Raw genomic sequence first — 25,834 nt, forward strand, 5'->3', positions numbered from 1 at the left:
AATGCCCGAACTCTCCTCACCTACCCTCTTTGTATTTATGCTTTAATGGGATAATTTGATAAACCATTTCTGCACTTAAAACAATTTTTGTTTTGTTTTTGTTTTGTTACATTTGTACCCCGCGCTTTCCCACTCATGGCAGGCTCAATGCGGCTTACATGGGGCAATGGAGGGTTAAGTGACTTGCCTAGAGTCACAAGGAGCTGCCTGTGCCTGAAGTGGGAATCGAACTCAGTTCCTCAGTTCCCCAGGACCAAAGTCCACCACCCTAACCACTAGGCCACTCCTCTACTCCACAATGTTTTATGCAGAGAAGGAGGGAGTTATAAAACTGGCTGGAGTATATATATATGCATGTAAACGTGAATGGAAGCATACAGAGGTGGGGGCAAGGTTAGTGTGTTTTGTAAAGCTCTGGTTGTCATGTACGCACATGATTTGTAAAATACGCCTATAAGCATGGGAAAGCTCTGGTTAGCGTATACGCACCTGTTTTGTTTTATCCACCCTTCCCTAAGTGTCCCTTCCCCAGTACATTCTCTCACCCTCCTACACTCAATCCCAAAGGTTTTCCATTTTTTGCTCTATCCACCCTTCTCTAAGTGTCCCCTCTCAGTCATTCCCTTACCTCATCTTTAATTTGGGACCTTTCAGTCTCCGTCTTCAGGAGCTCACTGTAGAATGCCTAAATTTGCCCCAGCCTCAGTTGCCCTGCTTGTGTTTGCATGTTTATTTGTCAGGGAGTTTTGAGCTACTCTGTCTGTTTAACGACTGCTTCAAATGCTGGTTAGTCCAAGAGAGAATTTGAGAAGCATTTTCGATATGATGTCTAAGACCTAAATCCAGTTATGAACATAGCCATTTTAGAACCTGAAAAACATTTATCGTTTTTTTTTTTTTCAAAAATGGCTACTTGCTAGACAGTGTTGTGTCTATCTTTTTGGGCCATTTTCAAAAATAAAAACGTCCAAATGAAAAACTCACAAAATCAAGCCATTGGGATGTAGGTGGAGCTAGCATCCTTAGTAGACTGGCCACACAGACATTATATTTATTTATTTGTTGCATTTGTATCCCCATTTTCCCACTTTTTTGCAGGCTCAATGTGGCTTACATATTACCGTTAACGGCGTTAGCCGATTCCGGTCTGAACAAATACATGGTATGAATGAATACAAGGTGATATTGTGGTAGATAAGGTACATGTATGGTAGGTACAATTGGGGGGAACATAGAGAGTGAGGGGGGGGGGAGGAAGAGTCAGGTAATGTCCTTTACGTTCTTTAGTTGCATTGTGTCGCAGGTGTCCATGTATTTTTATGTTGGGTCGGTGGGGTATGCTCTTTTGAATAGGTCTGTTTTTAGTGCTTTCTGGAAATTAAGGTGGTCTGGCATAGTTTTTACTATTTTTGGCAGTGCGTTCCTTAGTTGTGCACTTAAGTAGGAAAAGCTGGATGCATAGGTGGATTTATATTTCAGTCCTTTGTTGCTTGGGTAGTGGAGGTTTAAGTATGATCGTGCAGATTTTGTGGTGTTTCTGGTTGGCAGGTCAATAAGGTCTGTCATGTATCCAGGTGCCTCGCCATAAATAATTTTATGAACAGTCATTCAGATTTTGAAAGTGATATGTTCTTTGATTGGTAGCCAATGCAGTTTTTCTTGGAGTGGTTTAGCGCTGTCAAAACGTGTTTTTCCAAATATAAGCCTGGCTGCTGTGTTTTGGGTGGTCTGAAGTTTTTTTATGATTTGATCTTTGCATCCCACATAGATTCCATTACAGTAGTCTGCGTGGCTTAGTACCATTGATTGTATCAGGTTACGAAATATTTCCCTCGGGAAGAATGGTTTCACGCGTTTGAGTTTCCACATTGAGAAAAACATTTTCTTTGTGGTGGATTTCGCTTGGGTCTCTAGTGAGAGGTGACGGTCGATTGTTACTCCAAGAATTTTCAGGCTGTATGAGATAGGGAGGGTGTATCCTGGGGTGTTAATGTTTGTGGGTTTGTATGTATTGTATTGGGATGAGATGATGAGACAGTGTGTTTTTTCTGTATTGAGTTTTAGTTGGAATGCATTAGCCCATGAGTTCATGATGTTTAAGCTGAGCTTGATTTCGTTGGTGATTTCTGCCAAATTGTGTTTGTAGGGGATATATAATGTAACGTCATCAGCGCAGATAAATGGGTTACGGCCTTGGGTGGATAAGGTCTTGGCTAGTGGTGTCATCATGAGGTTGAAAAGGATCGATGATGGTGATGATCCTTGCGGTACTCCGCAATCTGGTTTCCACGATGATGATATGTTTGATTTTGATTTTACTTGATATGTTCTTGTGGTTAGAAAGCCCTTGATCCAATTGAGAGTGCTGCCACTGATTACGAAGCATTCTAGAAGTCTTAGCAGTATGTTATGGTTAACCATGTCGAACGCACTTGACATGTCATTGGAGGAGAAGAATGCTCTTGCCTATTGCTATTTCCTGCTTGAATTTGGTTAGGAGAGTAAGTAGTACTGTTTCGGTACTGTGTAGGGGTCGAAATCCTGATTGTGACTCATGTAGTATAGTGAATTTGTTTATATAGTCATTGAATTGTTTGGTCACCAGACCTTCCATTAGTTTGACTACTAATGGGATAGATGCTACTGGGCGGTTAAAATGCACTAAATTATGGGCTTAGCGTGTTTTAATGCAGGGCTTTCCCATATGCTAAGCTTATATTTAATGCGCCAGTATATTATGGATTTTCTTTTTTGCAGGTCCCATGCAAATTTTTCCATGAGCACGTGGACTTGCAAAAAATTTATTCAAGAGCGCTTACTGCCTCCTATAGGAATCACTAAGTGCTCCTGCGTTAAACCTACTCTGTCCAGTTAGTGCTTGCTAATGTGAACATGCTAGCTGGAAAATGCTTCCACACCCATCCCCCACCCATGATATGCCTCCTCTCAAAAAAAATCATAAAAAAATAACGTGTGATTAGTGCAGAAATTATTGTATTTTGCGGTAAACCTCTTTCCCCACATTAAACACGCAGTAATGCGTAATGTGGTTTAGTAAAAGGGACGTTACTGCAGAACTTACCTAATGCACAAATGCAAGGGGGGGGTGCTAACATGGGTGGGACACGGGCATCTCCTACAATGACATACATGTTATAGAATAGTCATCTAATAATGGCAAAATATTATAGTCTAGGTTAACAAGCATACGTAGCCAACATAATCAAATTCCCACTTGACTCAAAGTTTTACCTGTGTACCTCAGTGGTGTCACTCACTGACCAAACCCTTCATTAACAGTGAGATTTACCCACCCACCTTGTCATCGACATTACAGAATCGAACCCTGTATATTGGCTGTCTTTTAACAGCTTCATTCATTCATTCATTCATTCATTCATTCAAGAAAAATATAAAACTTACTCATCTGAGGATGCAACTTTACTGGCAGTCAGTGTTTCTATCTATGTTAGGGGACATCATTGAAACAGCTGTGTGCGAAACAGGAGTCGTGTCGGATAGTCAGTCCCCGACCTTGCAGTAAAGTTGCATCCTCAGATGAGTAACAGTTTATATTTGTCTTGAATGAATGAAGATAAGTTAAAAGACAGTCAATATAGAGATATGGAAGTAGTATAAGTGAATAAAGGGATTTGATTCTGTGATGCTGATGACGAACTGGGTGTGTAAATCTCACTGTTATAGAACAGCGTCATTTACACGCAGTTAGGTGTGCGCATTTATGCCTGCGATAGATATGGTGTAAGTGGACATGCCTAAGTGCTGGAATGTAAATGCAAATTTATGCTGGTGTTCTATAGTAGAATCTGGGTGTTCAAATGCCATTATAGAATTCACACGTAATGCCCAGCATTAAATTTTGAGGCACTTTATTGAATTTCCCCCTTACAATGTTTTCTGGGTGATAAATGTATGAGAATATTGCTTGGAACACCCCCAACTTGCACTTATCACCCAGGAAATACAAACTTTGCCACACTTTAGTGGAACTCCTTAGCTTTAGTTTGAGAAGTCCCTCTGTCTAGAAAATTGACGTCTATTCTACATTTATGGGGATTAAACGGAACAGGTTCTCATGTTAATCCACTTCGATATGCAGAAAGAAGGGTCAACAAAAATGTTGTAGATGATGCCTTTTAATTGGACTCGGTACATTTGTGACTAGTGTTTCCGTGGAACACCCTTCTTCATGGTTTTGCACTTTGCACTGACCTGGTGAAGGGAGCCGAGCCCTTCAAAACCCAGTTGTACATTTACTGAGTTCCATAAAAAGCATAAGAACATAAAAATTGCCATACTGGGTTAAACCAAATGTCCATCAATCCCAATATCCTGTTTTTGGCAGTGGCCAATCCAGGTTACAAGTAGCTGGCAGGATCCCAAAAAGTAGCAACAATCCATGCTATTTACCCCCACAGTCTACCTTAATAACTGCTCTTTCCACATCCTCTGGCAACAAATTTATGTTTATGCTTGGCCGATATGGGTGTCAGCTATCGTATTTTTTCGGATGATTTGCAGTTTTATTTTGCTGTACCCCTTGTGGTTGAGGATGGTGTTGAGTTGATGCAGACTTATTTCTGGGGACACAGGATTGGATGGGTAAGAATGGATTGGCTTTAAATGTAGCTAAGTCTCAGGTCTTATGGCTTGCTCAGTCCGGTGAGCAGTGTCCGTTTTTTCTGGTTTTCAGTTGGATTCTCTTTTTATTCCTGTATTGACTTTGATTCGTAGTTTAGGAGTTATTTTAGATTCCACGTTGTCTGTTAAGCAGCAGGTTGCCGCGATGGTGAGGGCTGGTTTTTTTTTAAATTGCAATTGGTATCAAGGCTTCAGAAATTTCTTTCTGTGAAGAATTTTTGCACCGTGCCACAGAGTTATGTGCTGCCCCGTTTTGATTACTGCAATGCCCTTTTGTGCGGTCTTCCACGTTCAATATTGTGGGCCTTGCAGGTGGCACAGAACTCTGTGCTTACCGGTGTTGGTAGGGAGGTGCATATAACCCCTCAGTTGGTACAATTGCACCGGTTGCCCGTTGTGTGCTGTATTGGTGTTTAGGTTGCTTGATGATGATGCTCTGTGGCCTTGGTGCAATGCTTGCAGGCATATTGTCCTCAGAGGGCTTTGAGGTCTCAGGATCAGGGGTTGTTGGATTTTCCTTCCTTCCACCAAGTTTGCCTGAAGGAAGTTTGGGCTTGTGCTTCTTTTGTTGTTGGCCCTTGCTTGTGGAATGCCCTTCCTCCTGTAATGTGTCAAATGTCTTCCTTAGCTCTGTTTAAGAAGCAATTGAAAACCTTGTTTTGCAAGGCTTTTGCTTGAGGTGAGAGAGGGCTTAGATGCTGTATTAGATGGGTATTGTGGATATTTGTTTTGTTAAGTCTGTTATTATTTTTGTATCCCGCTGAGATGGCTGGATGGGCGGGCTTAAATGTATTAAATTAATGAATGCATACGTACATACATACATTAATTAATTAATTAATTCTGGAACCCAGCTATGCATTGAGTGAAAAAATATATTATCTGATTTATTTTAAGTATACTGCTTTATAACCTCATGGCGCATCTCCTAGTCTTTGTATTTTCTGAAAGAGTAAACAATCAATTCCCATTTACCTGTTCCATTCATTATTCCATAGAACTCTATTATATCTTCCCTCAGCTGCCTCTTCTCCAAATCATCTACAACTTTTTTTTTTATTGCTCATTATTTCTCTATCTATATGTTTCTTTATTTGTTTTTGATACACTGCCTTTAGAAAAGCCACCAAAACAATTTAAAATATCCAGAAATCTAGCAAAACTTCCTCAAAAATATGACCTATTGATTTTCAGGTAAGGTGAGTGAATCTGACACATCTTAATCCCTCTTTCCACTCCATTCCACCACTCTCCATACTCTTGAGAGCTGTGTCACATTGGGCAAGGTGTGTTTTATTTTTGGAACTAGACTCATTTGCAGGTGACAATAAATTAAAACAGATGGTTCAAATTGCTTTTAACAGGCCAAATTAATAGAGTTCAGTCCTCTGCGAGCAACTGATGTGAAGCTTCCAGCTGGAACGGTCTTTGTGATTGCTAACAGTTGTGTTGAAATGAATAAAGCAGCAACTTCTCATTTTAATATCAGAGTGATGGAATGTCGTCTGGCTGCAAAGGTATGGTTTGCATCAGATTAAAAGGAAAATATAATTGGAGTAAATATGCCTAGATTAAATTTCAAAATGTAGAATTTTAGCTCATGCCTTATGTTGATCAGGACTGGATTGCTTAGGCAAATTAGGTACCTGCCTAGATCCCATAAGTTTAGAGGGTTGATTTAAATATGCTGTCAAATATGCTTAGGATTCAGGAGGCTAGGATTTCCAACTGAATGGATTTTTTTCAGGATTCTACAGATTTGTAATTATCTGTCTTGGAGGCAGAAGGTTGGCAAAAGTGTTTGGATATTTCCTCCATAGCTTTCCAAGCCTCCCCTCCCCCCCCCCCCCCCCCCCCCCACTTCTAGTGCAGAGACTGTGGTAGGACCTAGCAAGTGAGAAGGCTGTTAAAGATACAGGAAGGAGGGCCTGACCTGCATGTGCTGTGGAGGACAATGAACTCTGTACTGGCTTGGAGAGAGCCACCTTAAGCAGTGAGTGTGCTTGGGGGTGGGATGCTGAGAATGTAAGAGGAATGACAGAAAGTGTGAGGGATCTGCTGCAAACTGAGGAAAAGAGCTATCCACAAATGCAAAACCTTTACATGACAATGAGCTGAGCTGGTTGAGGGAGGAGGCACTGACTGAATGAACATATAAACGGCAGCACAGCACTAGAAGAGTGTGTGTGTGTATGAAAAGTGAGGGTGCATGCGTGCATGTATCTGAAGAGTGAGAGTGCATGCGTGCATAGGGTTACCATATTTTGTCCCTCCAAAAGGAGGACACATGCCCCGCCCCCTTTCACACCCTGCTCCGCCCCCTTTCATGCCCTCGCTTCACCCCCTGTCACATTTTCCCCTCCTCCCCTTACCTTACTACTGCCCTGGTGGTCTAGTGACCTCTTCGGGGCAGGAAACAGCCCCCTCTTTCCTGCCCAGAGCGCTGCCCTGCATGCATCCTTCCTGTTTGTGATCTCGGCGCCGATTCAAAATGGCCGCCAACAGTTGAAGTCTCGCGAGGTCACTTCAACTCTCGGCGGCCATTTTGAGTCGGCGCCAAGATCACGAACAGGAAGGGATGCATGCAGGGCAGCGCTCCGGCCAGGAAAGAGGGGGCTCTTTCCTGCCACGAAGGAGGAAGAGGTCACTAGACCACCAGGGCAGTAGTAAGGGAGGGGAGGGGAGGCTAGCAATCTGCCCGTTTGTCCGGATTTCTGGACAAACGGGCAGGCTGGTGGGTGGGCCATCCTATGAAAGCTGTATTAACACTGTCTCCATTCTATTTATATCCTTTCAGCAATACCAAAGAAAGCTAAGTATCATTTTCTTTTGCTTCCATTTATGATGCTTTCTTCGCAGGTAAAATTTTGTAAATCTATAGGCTGGATATGTCACCTGTACGTTTGTACCAGAAGCAATAAAAGGTGAAAACGACTTGCCCTACCCCCCTGGTTCTCAGCCTATTGCTCCACAATTTTCAAGCAATGGTGTACCAAGGGTGGGGTGGTGGGAGCAGTCTGCCCCTGGTGCATACAATAAGGGGGTACATCGAGCACTCACAGGGCCGCAGTCTATGCATGTGCTGTCAGCTCTGCCAGCCCCCTGCCCCTCTGATGTCAACTTCCTGTTCTAGAGCAGGAGACTGGTAGAACTGATAGCATGGACATGGAAGAGGAGGTGTTCAAAGATGATTTGCCCCAAGTGTTAAAAACCTCAAGTACAACAAACAAAAAAGTGGGCACAAAACCAGGAGTCCCAGAGACTGGATCACAGTAAAAAATACAAAGGTCTTTTTAAAGACCATTTATACACTATTCGCCAGTATTTCTTATTCTGGATCATAATTAGCTGTCTACCTTAGTATTTAGACTCCTGATGCAGGCCCTTTGGCCGAAACACAACGGTTGTGTCGAGTCAAATATACGAGTCAAATATACTAATTAATAAAATTTGGTTTTAGCTTTACTGTGATCCAGTCTCTGGGAATCCTGGTTTTGTGCCCACTTTTTTGTTTGTTTTACAAAGTATCCGTGGGTCTTCTTTGAGTTCTCCACGCTTTGTGGATTCTCTAAAAACCCCAAGTATGCCACTGCTCCCAAGTTACCCTCCTCCAGGAGGGAAGCTTTTTGGCCAGTCCTGCTTTTGAACTTACATCCCAATTCAGTGAGCTATTTTACTCATTGAAATCAGCTATATGGGTCCATAATGCATCAGGATGAGGTTGCCACAAATTCCTGGGTCAGGGTAACTTGGAGCTTTCCAGCTGTAACCGTTAAGCCACATATGTGGGGTCCATGGCAGGGGGGACCCTACGTATTCATGTTTGCCTAGGACCTAATATAGTGTTAATCCAGCCCTGATTAGATTCCACTTCTACAGACATTTCGATCTTTCCAGTGTTATGCCAGTTTAAAGCTCCAGTTATTTTTACATTTTTAAGTTGGCTGCTAGTTTGTAAACTGAATGAAAGCAGGTGAAATTCATTCCCTTGCAATATGTCTAGAGTTAGATAATTACAGTATAATTCTGTTTCATTAAATGCTACAGACAATAAAGAAAGGCCATGATTGTTTTCCTGCTTGCTGTGTTTTGGTTCTTCCTCACATTACAGCACTGGTGGAATTATTAAATTCCTTTAAATTCTTTCTTAGGATTACAGTGGAGGCTGATCCTTCAACTGAGGAATCTTACCTCCCCTCTCCCCCAAAAGAGAGACAGTCACAGAAATCCGCTTTGTAAACAGTAGCATACATTGTTTAGATAGTGCGGGAACGGTGAGATTCTGCAGAAAATTATGGGTTAGCATTGTTCTCTGTGTCATGACCGGCAGAATGTAGATAGTGGAGGGCATCTCAGATGGAAGTTTGCACTATTTTAAAAGGCAAACACAGCATGCAAAATGTTTCTACAAAACGAAAAATAGCTCTGCTTGCCAAAATTTCTGCAAAGTGCTTTCTGTTTCCATCGTGTTACACTCTAAGGAGTCCTTTTACTAAGCTGTGGTAAAAAGTGGCTTTAACGTACCCTTATGAGAGTCTTTCCTGTGTGCTAAAGTCATTTATACTGCAGCCTTAAAAATGGCTATTTTGTATTTTTTGTGTTAATGGCCATGTGCTAATGTTTGCCATTAGTGCATGTCATCCGCAGGCCTTAGCGGTGCCACTCACTGACATTCTCGCTCATAGCAAATCACGCACCACCTTCGTCATCGGTCACACAGATGCAAATATACTTTACTAACATATGCTATCTTCATATGACAATATTTTGTTTTTTTATCACTTGTACCAATTGTAACAAAACTATTTAATACAAAATTAAAGTGAAATTAAATTTAAATTAAGCAAAGAGTACTCATTTTAAGATGTAACTTGACTGTCAGGTAGGGGACTAACTATCCAGACTACTGTTAAAACTAACGTGCCGTTTTAGCATGGTTCCTGTTTTATACAGTGAGACCTAATTACTAATGACTGGGCTTAACACTAAAATAACACTCTTAACAATAGCTCATGTTAATAATTTCCCTCCTGAATTGAACAGTTTTGAATGTTTAAGCCATTAAAAGGTGTGTTTACTAAATCGCATTAAGGTTTTTGCAGTTAATGTGTCTTATTAGACAAAGTTAAAATACGTTAAATGCAAATTCTCAGCAGTAACTGTTGAATCATTCCCAACACTTTGAGGAAGTCCACTATTCTGCCAATATGGAATGCAATTAACTGCAGCTCTGATGACGTAGTTAACTGTTTTGTGCTATCTGCCACATTAACAGTGAGAGGGTAATTTGATAAAGGGGTATTATGACAAAACATTGGGTTTATAAGCCTGTAAACTGTATTATTTCTCGAAGTGTATTTCTCTAGTTTGGCCAGCAGGTTTATGTTTAAAGCTGTGGACACCCGGGAGGGAGTGGAAAACATGAAAAAGGATCTGCGGAAGCTTGAAGAATGGTCTAAGGTTTAGCAATTAAAATTCAATGCGAAAAAATGCAAAGTGATGCACTTAGGGAAGAGAAATCCACGGGAGACGTATGTGTTAAGCGGTGAGAGTCTGATAGGAACGGATGGGGAGAGGGATCTTGGGGTGATAGTATCTGAGGATCTGAAGGCAACGAAACAGTGTGACAAGGCGGTGGCTGTAGCGAGAAGGTTGCTAGGCTGTATAGAGAGAGGTGTGACCAGCAGAAGAAAGGAGGTGTTGATGCCCCTGTACAAGTCATTGGTGAGGCCCCACCTGGAGTATTGTGTTCAGTTTTGGAAGCCGAATCTTGCGAAGGATGTAAAAAGAATTGAAGCGGTGCAAAGGAAAGCTACCAGAATGGTGTGGGATTTGCATTACAAGACGTATGAGGGGAGACTTGCGGACCTGAACATGTATACTCTGGAGGAAAGGAGAAACAGGGGTGATATGATATAGACGTTCAAATATTTGAAAGGTATTAATCCACAAACGAATCTTTTCCGGAGATGCGAAGGCGGTAGAATGAGAGGACATGAAATGAGATTGAAGGGGGGGCAGACTCAGGAAAAATGTCAGGAAGTACTCTTTTTCACGGAGAGAGTGGTGAATACTTGGAATGCCCTCCCACGGGAGGTGGTGGAGATGAAAACGGTAACAGAATTCAAACATGCGTGGGATAAACATAAAGGAATCCTGTTCAGAAAGAATGTATCCTTGGGAGCTTAGCCGAGTTTAGGTGGCAGAGCCAGTGGTGGGAGGTGGGGATAGTGCTGGGCAGACTTATACGGTCTGTGCCAGAGCCGGTGGTGGGAGGCGGGGCTGGTGGTTGGGAGGCGGAGATAGTGCTGGGCAGACTTATACGGTCTGTGCCAGAGCTGGAGGTGGGAGGTGGGACTGGTAGTTGGGAGGCGGGGATAGTGCTGGGCAGACTTATACGGTCTGTGCCAGAGCTGGTAGTGGGAGGCAGGGCTGGTGGTTGGGAGGCGGGGATAGTACTGGCCAGACTTATACGGTCTGTGCCCTGAAGAGGACAGGTACAAATAAAAAGTAGCACATATGAATTTATCTTGTTGGGCAGACTGGATGGACCGTGCAGCTCTTTTTCTGCCGTCATCTACTATGTTACTATGCTACAGAGAAATGACTGTTCCTTCTTTAGTTTAGCACAGAGAGGAAGTAACCAGCAGTGATGTGGCCAGCTATTTTTTAAAAATGTTATTCTGGGCTCTGATTTGCCCAGGAGCTCAAATTCAGTCTGGAAATACTGGATTTTTCTCCAGTCTGTCCACTTTCTGTCTTGCCTCTGAGACAGAAGTAACTTTCTGGAGGTCTCCTGGGGGGGAGGGGGGAACCTCGAGTAAATCTTTACTCCCCAGGCAGAATTCCAGGCAAGAAAAACTCTGATTACTAAATAAGTATTAGACATAATAAATGTTTATTCAAATTGTCAAAGAAGCCAATTAGTAATTATTGAAATAGTAACAAATACATTTCCAATACAGTATAATATGTAGCAAATAAAAACAGAGTTTTCCCTGGAAGCTGTCAATATGTCCACCTGCTAGTGGACACACTGAGGTTCGCCATCCTCAATTCTGTTTCTTCTTAAATACTTTTTTCTTCCTTTCTTCATTATATTAATTATAATTACCCTTCCTACCTAATCAATATGCATCTTTCCAGAATATTCTGTTTCCTGTTATGAATCATGTTCCAACATGTTCCATCAAATTCTATCATTCATTCCCTTATTATATTGGCAGTTAGGGCCTGTCATGCATATAAGCATAAGTTTTCATTAGATAATGGGTAAAGTTATTCTGTTACTACCCCCACCCTCTTGCTAAGGCTATAATTTTACTCACACCCACTTACTTCTCATTTTGATTGTTTATCTGGATACAGCAGATGTCCTTAGTCATAGGAGTCTTTGTCTTATCACAAGTTAGCATAGGCCAAATGTCAAACCACAGCCTTAGAAAGGTATTTTTCAGAAAAAGCATATTATAGCTGTCTTGCAACTCTTAAGTCTGCTCCCAGAAAAATAGCTATATTAAAGTAAAAACTAGGAATATATATGGTTTGCACCTTTTCATGGCCTCTATGATATACAAGTCTCAGTTTGGAAGTAGAGAGAGAAATACCTCTTTATTGAGACCCTGTGAACATTTATATTCTTTAACCTGTGAGCAGCTATATTTCCTTTATTTCCCAGGCACTATCCAGGTAGTGATAAAATGTTTAGATAGTTTTACAAGTGATCCTTATTCAGTTATCTGTTATTTTCCATCTGTTTTTATACTTCACTGTTCAATATTTTTTATGACAATAAACCTTTTTTAGTTTATTGACTCTGCTTGTGTGGACTGACTAAGAATCCTGGTGGTTTGTGTGTTGGGTCTGTGAGTGCTTTCTAGGAACTGTGGGACCACTGGGAGTGTGGCCCCAGTAACCTAGAAATAACCGGGGATAACTTGAGAGTGGGAGACTTGCCCAGAGGCAGTTGGGACCCAGTCGGTGGGAAGAGGGTGCTAGGGTAGAGCACATGCACAGATGCAGGCGGACCTGAGTTGTGCTGGGGATAGACCCTCTAAGTTGCTGCTGGGTTAGCCCCAGGCGAGTGTCTAGGCATTTCAAGACAGGTATGTACTTTAAAGTACATGCCAACTTTAGGGTTTTTTAGTCAATTGCACACAGGTGTGGCCACACCCATGCATAAAAGACCTTCCATAATATATTGACCAGCGCAAGGGTACACACTTTAAAATGATGGCACATCCTTTGCAGTTGGAATGCAGGGGGTGGAGTTTGCACATAGTTTTTTAAAGTACTATAATTTGCATGCATTGTTGACAGATATTGGTGTGGACATTTACATCAACTCTTGGACTGGTGTATATAACCACACCTGCCTCTTACACTGACACCTGCTTGTCTTTAGAAGGGTCTTCCCGTATAAAACTACCCTCGTAGAGGGTAATTCTATAAAGGGGCACCTATTTGGAGTCTATTCTGTAAGGGAAAGTAGGCGCCTACTTTGCTTCTTAGGATACTAGTGTAGCCGGGTATATATGTGTGTATGTGTTTGGGTGTGAGCACCATAGAGCTGGTGTAAATGCTCGTGCATTAGATTAGGGAGATATGTCCATATCTTATAGCTTTTTATATGCTACGGAGGCAATTTGACCAGTGGGTGTCTCCATTTAGATGCCCCAATATTGCACAATTCTAAAATTTGAATAGTTCAAACAAACTCGTAAGTAGCGGGGGTATTACTCAAATAGCTACAAAACCCAGCCAGCGCTCAAACTTAGTCAGTCTATTAACCAGTATGTGAGTAGATTTTATTCTATTTGCCGTGAAAAAGCCTCGGCAGTGACTTCTTTCACACAAGGAACATAGCCCTGTGACTTGCCTCAAAACAACATGACATATTGCAAGTCCACAATTATACTTCTTTATTCCTCAAACATATTCTATTAAAAAATACTTTTAGAAAACTTTAAAAAAACATATCTTAAATATTCTCAATATTGCTATTAAACAGGACCTCCGTGGAGATAAGTCTTCTACAGGTTTCTAAAAGTTTTTAATAGAATATATTTGAAGAATAAAGAAGTATAATTGTGGACTTGCAATATGCTATGGTTTTTTTGAGGCAAGTCACAGGGCTGTGTTCCTTGTGCGAAAGAAGTCACTGCCGAGGCTTTTTCATGGCATATAGAGTAAAATCTACTCACATACTGGTTAATGGACACAATTCTCTAATAGATTCTTGGTGCCCAGATTTAGTTGCAGATACTAATGGGACTGGGCATGGGTAGGCCTAACATGTAGGCGCCCGATTTTACACTTGGTATAATTGCGATCACATAAACGCAGCCAGGTACATGAAACTTACAGTATTCTGTATGTTATGGGTGTAAGTTGGCGTCCCGCCCATGTATATGCACACCTTGTGTTTATGTGCTACGCCATTTCCATGTGCCTTCACAGAATAACACAGTTGCTCTGCTGTACTTTCATGGGTTAGTGTACACTTACACATGTGACTGTATTCTGTATATTTACACATTCAAGTTGAGGTTATTGGGATCAAAAGGCTACAAATCCCAGCAGTCCTGGAGGGAGGCACCGGGTAGGACCAGGAAGTGCTACCCAGACTACAAGTCCCAGAATCTGCTGTAGCTCAAGTCAAAGGTGGGCACTTGAAAGGGCTCATGGCAACATGGTTCTTTGACTTAATGAAAGGAGGGACGAAGTGGCTACAGCAGCACTAAGGTTTAGCTGGGGCCATGTGGGTGGTTGTCAAGTGTTGAAGCTGACAAGGAGGGTGGGGCGCTTTCATTTCCCAAGCTATCAATAGAAATCAAACAAAATAAAACATGGAAAAGAAAATAAGATGATACCTTTTTTATTGGACATAACTTAATACATTTCTTGATTAGCTTTCGAAGGTTGCCCTTCTTCCTCAGATCGGAAATAAGCAAATGTGTTAGCAGATAGTATATATAAGAGAAACATCAAAGCATTACTTTGACAGTCTGACAGAGTGGGAGGGTGGGGGTATGCATGGGGACATCAAAGCATTTCATTGATATTCTAACAGGATGGGTGTTGGTAGGTGAGAGGAGGGTAATAAACAGAGAAATAAACAGAGAAATACAGCTTTATGTTTTATAATGAGTTAGAAAACCCAGATCCTTATTAAGTCCTGTTTGTTGGGTGTCAAAATGCTTTGATGTCCCCATGCATACCCCCACCCTCCCACTCTGTCAGACTGTCAAAGTAATGCTTTGATGTTTCTCTTATATATACTATCTGCTACCACATTTGCTTATTTCCGATCTGACGAAGAAGGGCAACCTTCGAAAGCTAATCAAGAAATGTATTAAGTTATGTCCAATAAAAAAGGTATCATCTTATTTTCTTTTCCATGTTTTATTTTGTTTGATTTCTATTGATAACCTTTAAGAGTGGACTAACACGACTACCACACCTTTCTATTTCCCAGGCTGTAAGAGGTGGAAGTGAAGACGGGTGAAACTGAACCATAAGCGGGGAGGGGAAGGAAGGAAGTCTGAAGGGGGGGGGGTTTGCCCTTAAGACTGAGAGTGACTATTGCCCTGAAATTAAGGGTGGACTTGGAAGAGTGCTCAGAGACCCAGGCAGCTGGAGTTGCGAGCAGTGGTCAGAAGCTAGAAAGGGGCGGATAGAGGAGCCCAGTAAATCCAGCGTCTTAGCTGCAGCCTAGGTGGCCGCCTAGGTCAGAGCTGGGTGTATCCATTCGGGGTTGAAACCAGACACTGGGGGCCAGAAGGGGGAGAAAGCAGAAGTGACTGACCTGGTTTCTCCCTGTGAGAGGATTGGGGAAACTGGGAGATCCAGGAAATTGAGGTAGCCTGTGGATTACAAACCTGGCTGTGTCCCGTGGATTACAATATATAGAATTATTATTATTATTAGCATTTGTATAGTGCTACCAGACACATGCAGCGATGAACACCTGATACAAAGAGACAGTCCCTGCTCAAAAGAGCTTACAATCTAAGTAATACAGACAAACAAGGCAGTTACGGGTGAGGTAAGTAATGGTGAGAAGGGAGGAAGGGACAAGGGGAGGGCAATTGTGGCTAGGAGCTAAAAGCAGCAGTGAAAAGGTGGGTTTTCAGCATAGATTTGAAAACAGGTAGAGATGGAGCTAGACGTATAGGTCCAGGAAGTCTATTCCAGGCATAAGGTGCCGCGAGAGAAAAGGAGCGAAGCCTGGGGTTAGCAGTGGAGGAGAAGGTGGACGACAAGAGAGATTTGCCTAGTGAGTAGAGTTCACGGGGAGGAATGTAGGGAGAGATGAGAGCGGAGAGGTAATGGGGGGCTGCAGAGTGGATGCATTTATAGGTCAGTACGAGAAGTTTAAACTGAATGCGGAAGCGGACAGGGAGCCAGTGAAGTCACTTGAGGAGCGGGCTAGTATGGGTATAACGATTCTGGCGGAAAACAAGTCGTGCCGCAGAATTTTGGACAGATTGGAGAGGATAGAGATGACTGAGAGGAAGACCAGTAAGAAGTAAATTGCAATAGTCCAAGCGAGAGGCGACAAGGGTGTGGATAAGGGTTCTGGCAGCGTATTCAAAATGTGGCAGTTAATGTGACGTGTAAACTGTTTTTTTGCCCTCCATTTTTATTATCTCTTTTTTCCTGGCCTGCCCCCTTCCTCCACCTCCAGTACCATCAAGGTTAGTGAATAGATAAAAATTTGCTGATGCCCCAGAGGATTCCAGCAGAATAACAGCAGATACATCAGCATGGGAAGGCTGCTTTTCCTCCTTGCAGCCCCTATCATTTCTTTCCCGTATGTGGATTCTGTGGTCCCAACCCCTGGTGCCATAGGGTGAAGAACAGGTGTTACCCTATAGGAGGGTTACCGCCTCTGAGTTCCCTCCAGAGGGCAAGCCAAAGGGGAATCACCCCCAATGGGAACTTCTTAGGAGCATGGAGTTTATTTGTTTTTTGTACTTCAGGCTAGAAAGAAATTACTCTTTCTTGTATTTGATGGAATGGGGATATGTAAAGTACAGGGCATAGGAGTGCTCATAATTATTTTTGGATGTTTATATTTTGTGTATTGTTTTATATTTCACGGTACATATAATGTTATCAGCCGCTCAGAATTATATAAAATAAAATGGGATATAAATGCAAATTGTAATGCATCGAAAAAGGCCCTCATAGCTACATCATGCACCTTCTCCATCTCCCCCCCCCCCCCCCCCCACCGCACACCATAGAAAGATTCATTATACAGTGGGGGAAATAAGTATTTGATCCCTTGCTGATTTTGTAAGTTTGCCCACTGACAAAGACATGAGCAGCCCATAATTGAAGGGTAGGTTATTGGTAACAGTGAGAGATAGCACATCACAAATTAAATCCGGAAAATCACATTGTGGAAAGTATATGAATTTATTTGCATTCTGCAGAGGGAAATAAGTATTTGATCCTCCACCAACCAGTAAGAGATCTGGCCCCTACAGACCAGGTAGATGCTCCAAATCAACTCGTTACCTGCATGACAGACAGCTGTCGGCAATGGTCACCTGTATGAAAGACACCTGTCCACAGACTCAGTGAATCAGTCAGACTCTAACCTCTACAAAATGGCCAAGAGCAAGGAGCTGTCTAAGGATGTCAGGGACAAGATCATACACCTGCACAAGGCTGGAATGGGCTACAAAACCATCAGTAAGACGCTGGGCGAGAAGGAGACAGCTGTTGGTGCCATAGTAAGAAAATGGAAGAAGTACAAAATGACTGTCAATCGACAAAGATCTGGGGCTCCACGCAAAATCTCACCTCGTGGGGTATCCTTGATCATGAGGAAGGTTAGAAATCAGCCTACAACTACAAGGGGGGAACTTGTCAATGATCTCAAGGCAGCTGGGACCACTGTCACCACGAAAACCATTGGTAACACATTACGACATAACGGATTGCAATCCTGCAGTGCCCGCAAGGTCCCCCTGCTCCGGAAGGCACATGTGACGGCCCGTCTGAAGTTTGCCAGTGAACACCTGGATGATGCCGAGAGTGATTGGGAGAAGGTGCTGTGGTCAGATGAGACAAAAATTGAGCTCTTTGGCATGAACTCAACTCGCCGTGTTTGGAGGAAGAGAAATGCTGCCTATGACCCAAAGAACACCGTCCCCACTGTCAAGCATGGAGGTGGAAATGTTATGTTTTGGGGGTGTTTCTCTGCTAAGGGCACAGGACTACTTCACCGCATCAATGGGAGAATGGATGGGGCCATGTACCGTACAATTCTGAGTGACAACCTCCTTCCCTCCGCCAGGGCCTTAAAAATGGGTCGTGGCTGGGTCTTCCAGCACGACAATGACCCAAAACATACAGCCAAGGCAACAAAGGAGTGGCTCAGGAAGAAGCACATTAGGGTCATGGAGTGGCCTAGCCAGTCACCAGACCTTAATCCCATTGAAAACTTATGGAGGGAGCTGAAGCTGCGAGTTGCCAAGCGACAGCCCAGAACTCTTAATGATTTAGAGATGATCTGCAAAGAGGAGTGGACCAAAATTCCTCCTGACATGTGTGCAAACCTCATCATCAACTACAGAAGACGTCTGACCGCTGTGCTTGCCAACAAGGGTTTTGCCACCAAGTATTAGGTCTTGTTTGCCAGAGGGATTAAATACTTATTTCCCTCTGCAGAATGCAAATAAATTCATATACTTTCCACAATGTGATTTTCCGGATTTAATTTGTGATGTACTATCTCTCACTGTTACCAATAACCTACCCTTCAATTATGGGCTGCTCATGTCTTTGTCAGTGGGCAAACTTACAAAATCAGCAAGGGATCAAATACTTATTTCCCCCACTGTAGCATAAAATTAAAATACAAAAAAATGATACTTTTTTAAATCGACAAGCTGAATGACCGGAAGCTTTATTCTCCATTCTATATGTTGCAAACCCTGTGATTGTCGTTTAGATTTTAAATTTATTAGGCTCTTTTTCCAAATGTGAGCTTAAGGATTGTCTGCATGCAAGAGTGATAGAGGAGGTATATTTTCAAACATTTACATGTAAAACAGCATATTTGAAGCTATTTGCAGAGTTAGACTACTATCTCAAAGCATATAATTTTGAGTTTTGTGAATTTCTGGCAGTTATTCTCAGAAAGGTTTAATTAGGATCTTTCTTTTCTGTGTAGGGACATGTTTTTGTCCATCTATTTTAAACTTACAAGAGAATAATTAATAGTCTGTGTTCAGAACTTTTTCATGCACTTAAACAGAAGAAGTAGTCCTTTTCTGGGATCTAATACTTAGTTACTGGAGAGTCAGAGGTTTGGTTTGTTAAAAAAAAAAACACAGGCTTTTAAGTCAATTAGAAACTGTAGATCAAAGCAGCTAAATCTGGGAGTTGAAGGTTAGCTGTTAGACATGGCAGTTGTGATTATTTTCAGTCGGAAGCTGGAAAGAATGATGCTGGGGTCCTTGGGGGCTAATCTTTCTTGCCTATGTTCTAAGCTTTCTTTTATATTTCCTTCTAGTTCTACTTAATAGGAAAGATGGGATTGGACAGGTTTAGGAAACATCTGATCATTTTTCTTGTTGTTTGCACTTGCTTGGGGCTTATGTTGCATTTGGCAGCAGTTTGACTTCCTCCCTCTAGTGGAATATTTTTCCCCTTAATTTTCATTTCATTTATTATCATTTATATAGCGTTCTTATCCAGCATGGGGTACAAATAGACACACATAATAAAAATCACATTAATTACAAGCATATAAATAAACAAAAAATACAATTAACCTCATCACACTGAGGTTCATTCCGCACATCAGATTCATAGTCATGGATTGTTTTCCATCACAAGGAAGATCTGGTACATTGCATTCCCCTTGTCATTGATATTCAATCAACGCAAAAATCTACAAACAAAAAAAGTATGAAACATCTTTAGTTAGTATGCCTACTGACTTGGCCCTTGCCCCGTGTAAGGAGCACTTGCAGGAATTGCTGTCTCTCCTTTGCTGCTGCATAGTCATAAGTACATAAGTATTGCCACACTGGGACAGACCAAAGGTCCTTCAAGCCCAGCATCCTGTTTCCAGCAGTGACCAATCCAGGTCACAAATACCTGGCAGGATCCCAAAAAAGTTCAATACATTTTATGCTGCTTATCCCAGAAATAGCAGTGGATTTTCCCAAAATCAATTTAATAATGGTCTATGGACTTTTCCCTTAGGAAGCCATCCAGACCTTTTTAAAACCCCGCTAAAGTAACTGCCTTTACCATGAATTCTAGAGTTTAAGTACACGTTGAGTGAAGAAACATTTTCTCTGATTCATTTTAATTTACTGCTTTGTAGCTTCATTGCATGCCCCTAGTCCTAATATTTTTGGAAAGCGTAAACAAACGATTCACGTCTACCCGTTCCATTCATTATTTTATAGACCTCTATCATATCTCCCCTCAGCTGTCTTTTCTCCAAGCTGAAGAGCCCTAGATGCTTCAGCCTTTCCTCATAGAGAAGTCGTCCCATCACCTTTATCATTTTCGTCGCCCTTCTCGGTACCTTTTCTAATTCCACTATATCTTTTTTGAGATGCAGCGATCAGAATTGAACACAATATTCGAGGTGCGGTCGCTCCATGGACTGATACAAAGGCATTATAACGTCCTCACTTTTGTTTTCCATTCCTTTCCTAATAATACCTAACATTCTATTTGCTTTCTTAGCTGCCGCAGCAGAGGGTTTCAACATATCATCAACGACGACACCAAGATCTCTTTCTTGGTCAGTGACCTCTAACGTGGAACCTTGCATTACGTAGCTATAGTTCGTGTTCCTCTTTCCCACATGCATCACTTTGCCCTTGTTCACATTAGACGTCATCTGCCATTTAGATGCCCAGTCTCATAAGGTCCTCTTGTAATTTTTCACAGTCCTCTCGCAATTTAACAACTTTGAATAACTTGTGTCGTCAACAAATTTAATTACCTCACTAGTTACCCCCATTTCTAGATCATTTAAAAATATGTTGAAAAGCAGTGGTCCCAGCACAGACCCCTGGGGAACCCCACTAACTACCCTTCTCCATTGAGAATACTGACCATTTAACCCTACTCTCTGTTTTCTATCCTTTAACCAGTTTTTAATCCACATTAGGACACTACCTCCTATCCCATGACCCTTCAGTTTCTTCTGGAGTCTTTCATGAGGTACTTTGTCAAATGCCTTTTGAGAATCCAGATACACAATATTAACTGGCTCGCCTTTATCCACATGTTTGTTCACCCCTTCAAAGAAATGTAATAGATTGGTGAAGCATAAAGACAAAGCACAGCTTCCTGGCAAACTACAACCACAGTCAGATCAGCAGAGGGTTTACATATCATATATAAGTACTTGTTTTGTACCAAAGGGAATGGGGACTTGATATACTGCCTTTCTGTGGTTTTTGCAACTACATTCAAAGCGGTTTACATATATTCAGGTACTTATTTTGTACCGGGGGCAATGGAGGTTTAAGTGACTTGCCCAGAGTCACAAGGAGCTGCAGTGGAAATCAAACTCAGTTCCCCAGGATCAATGTCCACTGCACTAACCACTAGGCTACTCCTCCATTCCACTGAGTGAGAGGTGTACAAGCAATCCATCCTTACGCATCTGGATGGTTCTCTAGGTTTGTTTATTGGAAATTGTGTTTTGTTTTCTTCATCACCTAAAGGCTCTACAACTTGATAAAGACAGAGGGAACTAAAGTGGTATAAAAACAATTACCACCAGTGGTGTGCTGGAGCCGGCTCACACCGGCTCGCAAGAGCCGCTTGTTAAATTTATTGGCATCTTGCGAGCCGGTTGTTGGCCAGTGCGAGCCAGCTCGCCTCTGCTGCCCCAGTCGTGCATCATCCGTCTGCCCTCTGCTCCCCGACAGACCTGGTTTCCTTCCTGCGCCGCTGCCCTGCCTTTAAAAATTTTATTTTCCCTCGAGGCGCACCGGCATTGAAGCGAAGGCAGCAGGCTCAGCTCGGTTCCAGCCTTCCGTTCCCTTCCCTCGCATCATGGCTCCACCCTCTTCTGACGTATTTCCTGTTTGCGCGAGGGTGGAGCGATGATGCGAGGGAAGGGAACAGACGGCTGGAACCGAGCTGAGCCTGCTGCCTTCGCTTCAATGCCGGCGCGCCTCGAGGGAAAATAAAAATTTTAAAGGCAGGGCAGTGGCGCAGGAAGGAAACCAGCTCTGTTGGGGAGCAGAGGGCAGACGGATGATGGACAACCAGGGGGGGGGGCTGGAAGAAGGCAGATGGAGGGGAGGAGGGCATGGGGGAGAGGAGGGTTGCTGGACATGGGTGGGTGGATGGAGGGCAGGGGAGAGGAGGGTTGCTGGACATGGGTGGATGGAGGGGAGAGGAGGTTTGCTGGACATGGGTGGATGGAGGGGAGAGGAGGGTTGCTGGACATGGTGGATGGAGAGCAGGGGAGAGGAGGGTTGCTGGGCATGGGTGGATGGAGGGCAGGGGAGAGGAGAGGAGGGTTGTTGGACATGGGTGGATGCAGGGGATGGCAGGGGGAGAGGAGGGTTGCTGGACATGGGTGGGTGGATGGAGGGCAGGGGAGAGGAGGGTTGCTGGACATGGGTGGATGGAGGGGAGAGGAGGGTTGCTGGACATGGGTGGATGCAGTGCAGAGGGGAGAGGAGGGTCGCTGGACATGGGTGGATGGCAGGGGGAGAGGAGGGTTGCTGGACATGGGTGGCTGGAGGGGAGAGGAGGGTTGCTGGACATGGGTGGATGCAGGGCAGGGGGGGAGAGGAGGGTCGCTGGACATGGGTGGATAGAGGGGAGAGGAGGGTTGCTGGACATGGGTGCATGGAGGGCAGGGGGAGAGGAGGGTTGCTGGACATGGATGGAGGAGAGGGAAGGGAGAGAGAAGAAATGCTGGACATGGATGGAGGGGAGGGAGGAGTGAGGAATGAGATGAGAAGAGGGAAAAGGAAGAGAGGAGAATAACTGCACATGGATGGAGAAAATAGGCTGAAGCTGGATCCACTGGACAGTCAAGTCTGCGGAGGACCCAGCTTTTACTTACAGATGTAGGGCAAGAAATGAAGAAGAAAGGCGGAAAGTAAAGAAATAAATGGAAAGGAAGCCCTGGAAATGGAGTTAAGAGGACAGATAGCAGCTGAATCGGATATTGGGCCGGCATGGTCAGAAAAACAAAGTCACCAGACAACAAAGGTAGAAAAAATCATTTTATTTTCATTATAGTGTTTGGAATATGTCCACTTTGAGAATCAGGTGCTCAACATTAAAAGTTTATTTTTATTTACTAATTTATGGTATTTTATCCCACATTAAACATGAATTAGATTGCCCCCTCCCAGGCTCTCTCCCCGGCTATAACCAGCTCTGCAATTTGGGGGGGGGGGCGCAGAGGTGGACGGGGAGGGGCGCAGAGGTGGACGGGGTGGGGGGCACAGAGGTGGACCGGGGAGAGAGCCTGTTGTTAAACATTTACCAGCACACCACTGATTACCACTCAAAAAAATATTTATTGAAGGAAAAAGGGAGGATCCAGTATAGGCTGTATCCAAAAGCCAAGCCCATTCTCAGTGAGAAATGCCAACCAATCTTTTTTTTTTTAATTTTTCAATTATTTAAGACAAACAGAATTCCCAATGAGAACGTCAAGTCCAAAAATAAAGAGGCCAATAGGCTTTCAATCCAAAGATATCCGTCTGCTGGAAGGAAAAACAATCCAAGTTCCACAATATTGATGCGAATGATCTCAGTTCAAAATATAGCAGCAATCTAATGTCTATGTATATAAAATAGACAACGTAGCACCAGTCTGCTGAAAAACAGCTGAAGACATCACTTATCTTTCTGCTGTGACACCCTTCCATTTTTCTGCTATGCAGACATCTGACGGAACACTCTGTTTCAGAAACTCCTTCGTCAGGGACATCAGTGCTATGAAATTATTCCAATTTTCTCAAATAATACCAGCAGACTTCTCCAACATTATCACCATCGTGGTCACTATAATCCTGACCGTAGCAGTTGCTGTTCATGCATGTGGAGTGGAGGTGCATGTCTTGGGGCCCAGAGAGAAGCAGTGACGCCTCTCATACCTTACAGGTTTCAAATCAGCTGGAATTAAAGAGAGCAAGATTACCTTGAGAGAAAGGTAACCTTCCAATGTGAAAAAAAGAGGAGAAGAGGGTTGGGAAAGGAGGACTATGCTTTTCCAATAAAGGGAGCCAGGTTCCCAGCAAAGCAAATTTAAAACTGCTTTCCTGGTCAATAGTCATGAAACAGCTTTAAAATCACCCTGAGGAGTAATGACAGATTAGGCAGGGTTCATGCTATAGGTTGCTTGGTTTGCAGAGTCAGAAAGCTTTGCTACTTCTTGTAGAGCGCCGTCATGCAGCACTTCCTACGAAACTTGCTTAAGTTACCTGAATGATAGCCTTCATGCCTAAGTTCAGAGCATTATTCTTTATTTCTCCTTAACAAAACTGCAAAAGAACTTTTTTGAGAGGAAAAAAAATCCCTCCAAACACTGGGATAACTTCATAAGAGCAGCTGGTATGAGTGGTTGGCCCTCCTCCCTTCATTTTTTTGCCAGGCAGTGTGCAGGAGAATTTTTGTGGAGATGATGAGAGGGTAATGGTTGGATTTTTATTAATCTTTCCTCCCCAGCTCTGCTCTCCCACAGTCTGATGCCAAGCTTCTGTCATGTAGCTTGCCTGACAGAATCCAGCTTGTGTTGTAATTACTGAAGCTGGTACGCTGAGCTAATCCCTGGTTTCTAAGAGAATAAACTGTGCCACCTCAATTGTCCCAGTCCACTGCTCCATTCCCCATGCTATCAGTCAATCCATACTTCTTCTCTGAAGAGTTCCTGATGAGAGACTGAGTGTTTGACTAGGAGATACTCAGAAGATCACTTGGATTCTCTGGTTTTCTTGGCCTGGAGCTGAAGAAACACGTCTGAAATGTAGATTGTAAAGCAGGCCAACAGCTATTCGTTGTTAAACATTATTAGTAATTGTTATGGGTTTCTATTAGCTGACTTGTATTTTAATAAAATCTCTGGCGAAATGTTTTCATTCAAGCTGCAGCTAAATGGTTTCTTTCTCCATGTCTTGTTCATATGGTTGTACGTTTGTCATGATATGAAAAATATTGAATATATCCAGTGCTTTTTTTTTTTTCTAGGAAAAAAGGTGCTGGTACTCATTCAAAGTCAAGCTTAGGGGGCAGGATAACTAAGGCTTCTTTTCAGCCAACACGTGTATGCAATCATGTGGCTCAGAATAGCTGTACCTGGAACAGTGGTTCCCAAACCTGTCCTGGGGAAACCACAGCCAGTCAGGTTTTCAGGATATCTGCAATGAATATTCATGAGGTAGACAAGCACTGCCTCCATTGCATGCAAACCTAACTCATGAACATTCGTTGCAGACATCCTGAAAACCTGTCCCCCAGGACAGGTTTGGGAACCAATGATCTAGAAATGGCTGCCTCTGAGTCTGAGGGTCACAGGTTTGAGGCTGGGGGGAGGGGGGACGGAAACAAGCTGGGTCAGTGGTGTGCTGGAGCAGGCTCTCACGGGCTCGCGAGAGCCGTTTGTTAAGTTTTTAAGAATTTTGGGAGCCGGTTGTTAAAGTAGGCCTCCCCATGGCTACTTTAACAACTGACTCCCAAAATGTGGGCTTGGGCCCCTTCCTGAATTCATTTTTACTTTGCTGGCAGTAATGCTGGCCCCACCAGCCAAGTAAATAGACTGCTGCTGCTCCCTGCTCCTTGTTTCTGACTCTGATCATCAGGCTTGGACTTTTCATGCAAGCGCAAGAAGGTTCCATCATGCTGCTCAGAGCCAGAAACAAGCAGCAGAGAATGGTGGAAGTCCCATTTATTGGCTGGTGGGGCTCAACAAAGGTATGCCTAGCGTGCCCACACAAGGGAGGGGAGAGAGAGACATGTATTCCCCCCCCCCCCAAAAAAAAAAAATTTCAGGGCCGGCTATGCCCGGAGAGAGAGCCCGTTGTTAAAAATTTACCAGCACACCCCTGAGCTGGGTGATTTTGAGTGAGAAATGTAATGAGGTGGATAGGACATTTTTGGAAGGTAGGGAAAAAAGGTGCTGGTACTCCATGATGCGTACTGGCTAAAA

General features: G+C 43.2%; 1 protein-coding gene across 2 annotated transcripts in view; it reads left to right on the forward strand.

Annotated features, from left to right (window-relative positions):
• Positions 1–25,834, forward strand: part of GALK2 (galactokinase 2) — a 209,304-nt gene that overhangs the window by 132,456 nt on the left and 51,014 nt on the right. For both annotated transcript variants that reach the window (XM_030189569.1, XM_030189568.1), the window contains exon 7: positions 6,027–6,179. In XM_030189569.1, the coding sequence (XP_030045429.1) occupies positions 6,027–6,179 (153 nt within the window). The remainder of the gene's footprint in view (positions 1–6,026; positions 6,180–25,834) is intronic.

Source organism: Microcaecilia unicolor, chromosome 1 (assembly GCF_901765095.1).
Source record: "Microcaecilia unicolor chromosome 1, aMicUni1.1, whole genome shotgun sequence".
In the NCBI taxonomy this organism is placed as follows: Eukaryota; Metazoa; Chordata; class Amphibia; order Gymnophiona; family Siphonopidae; genus Microcaecilia; species Microcaecilia unicolor.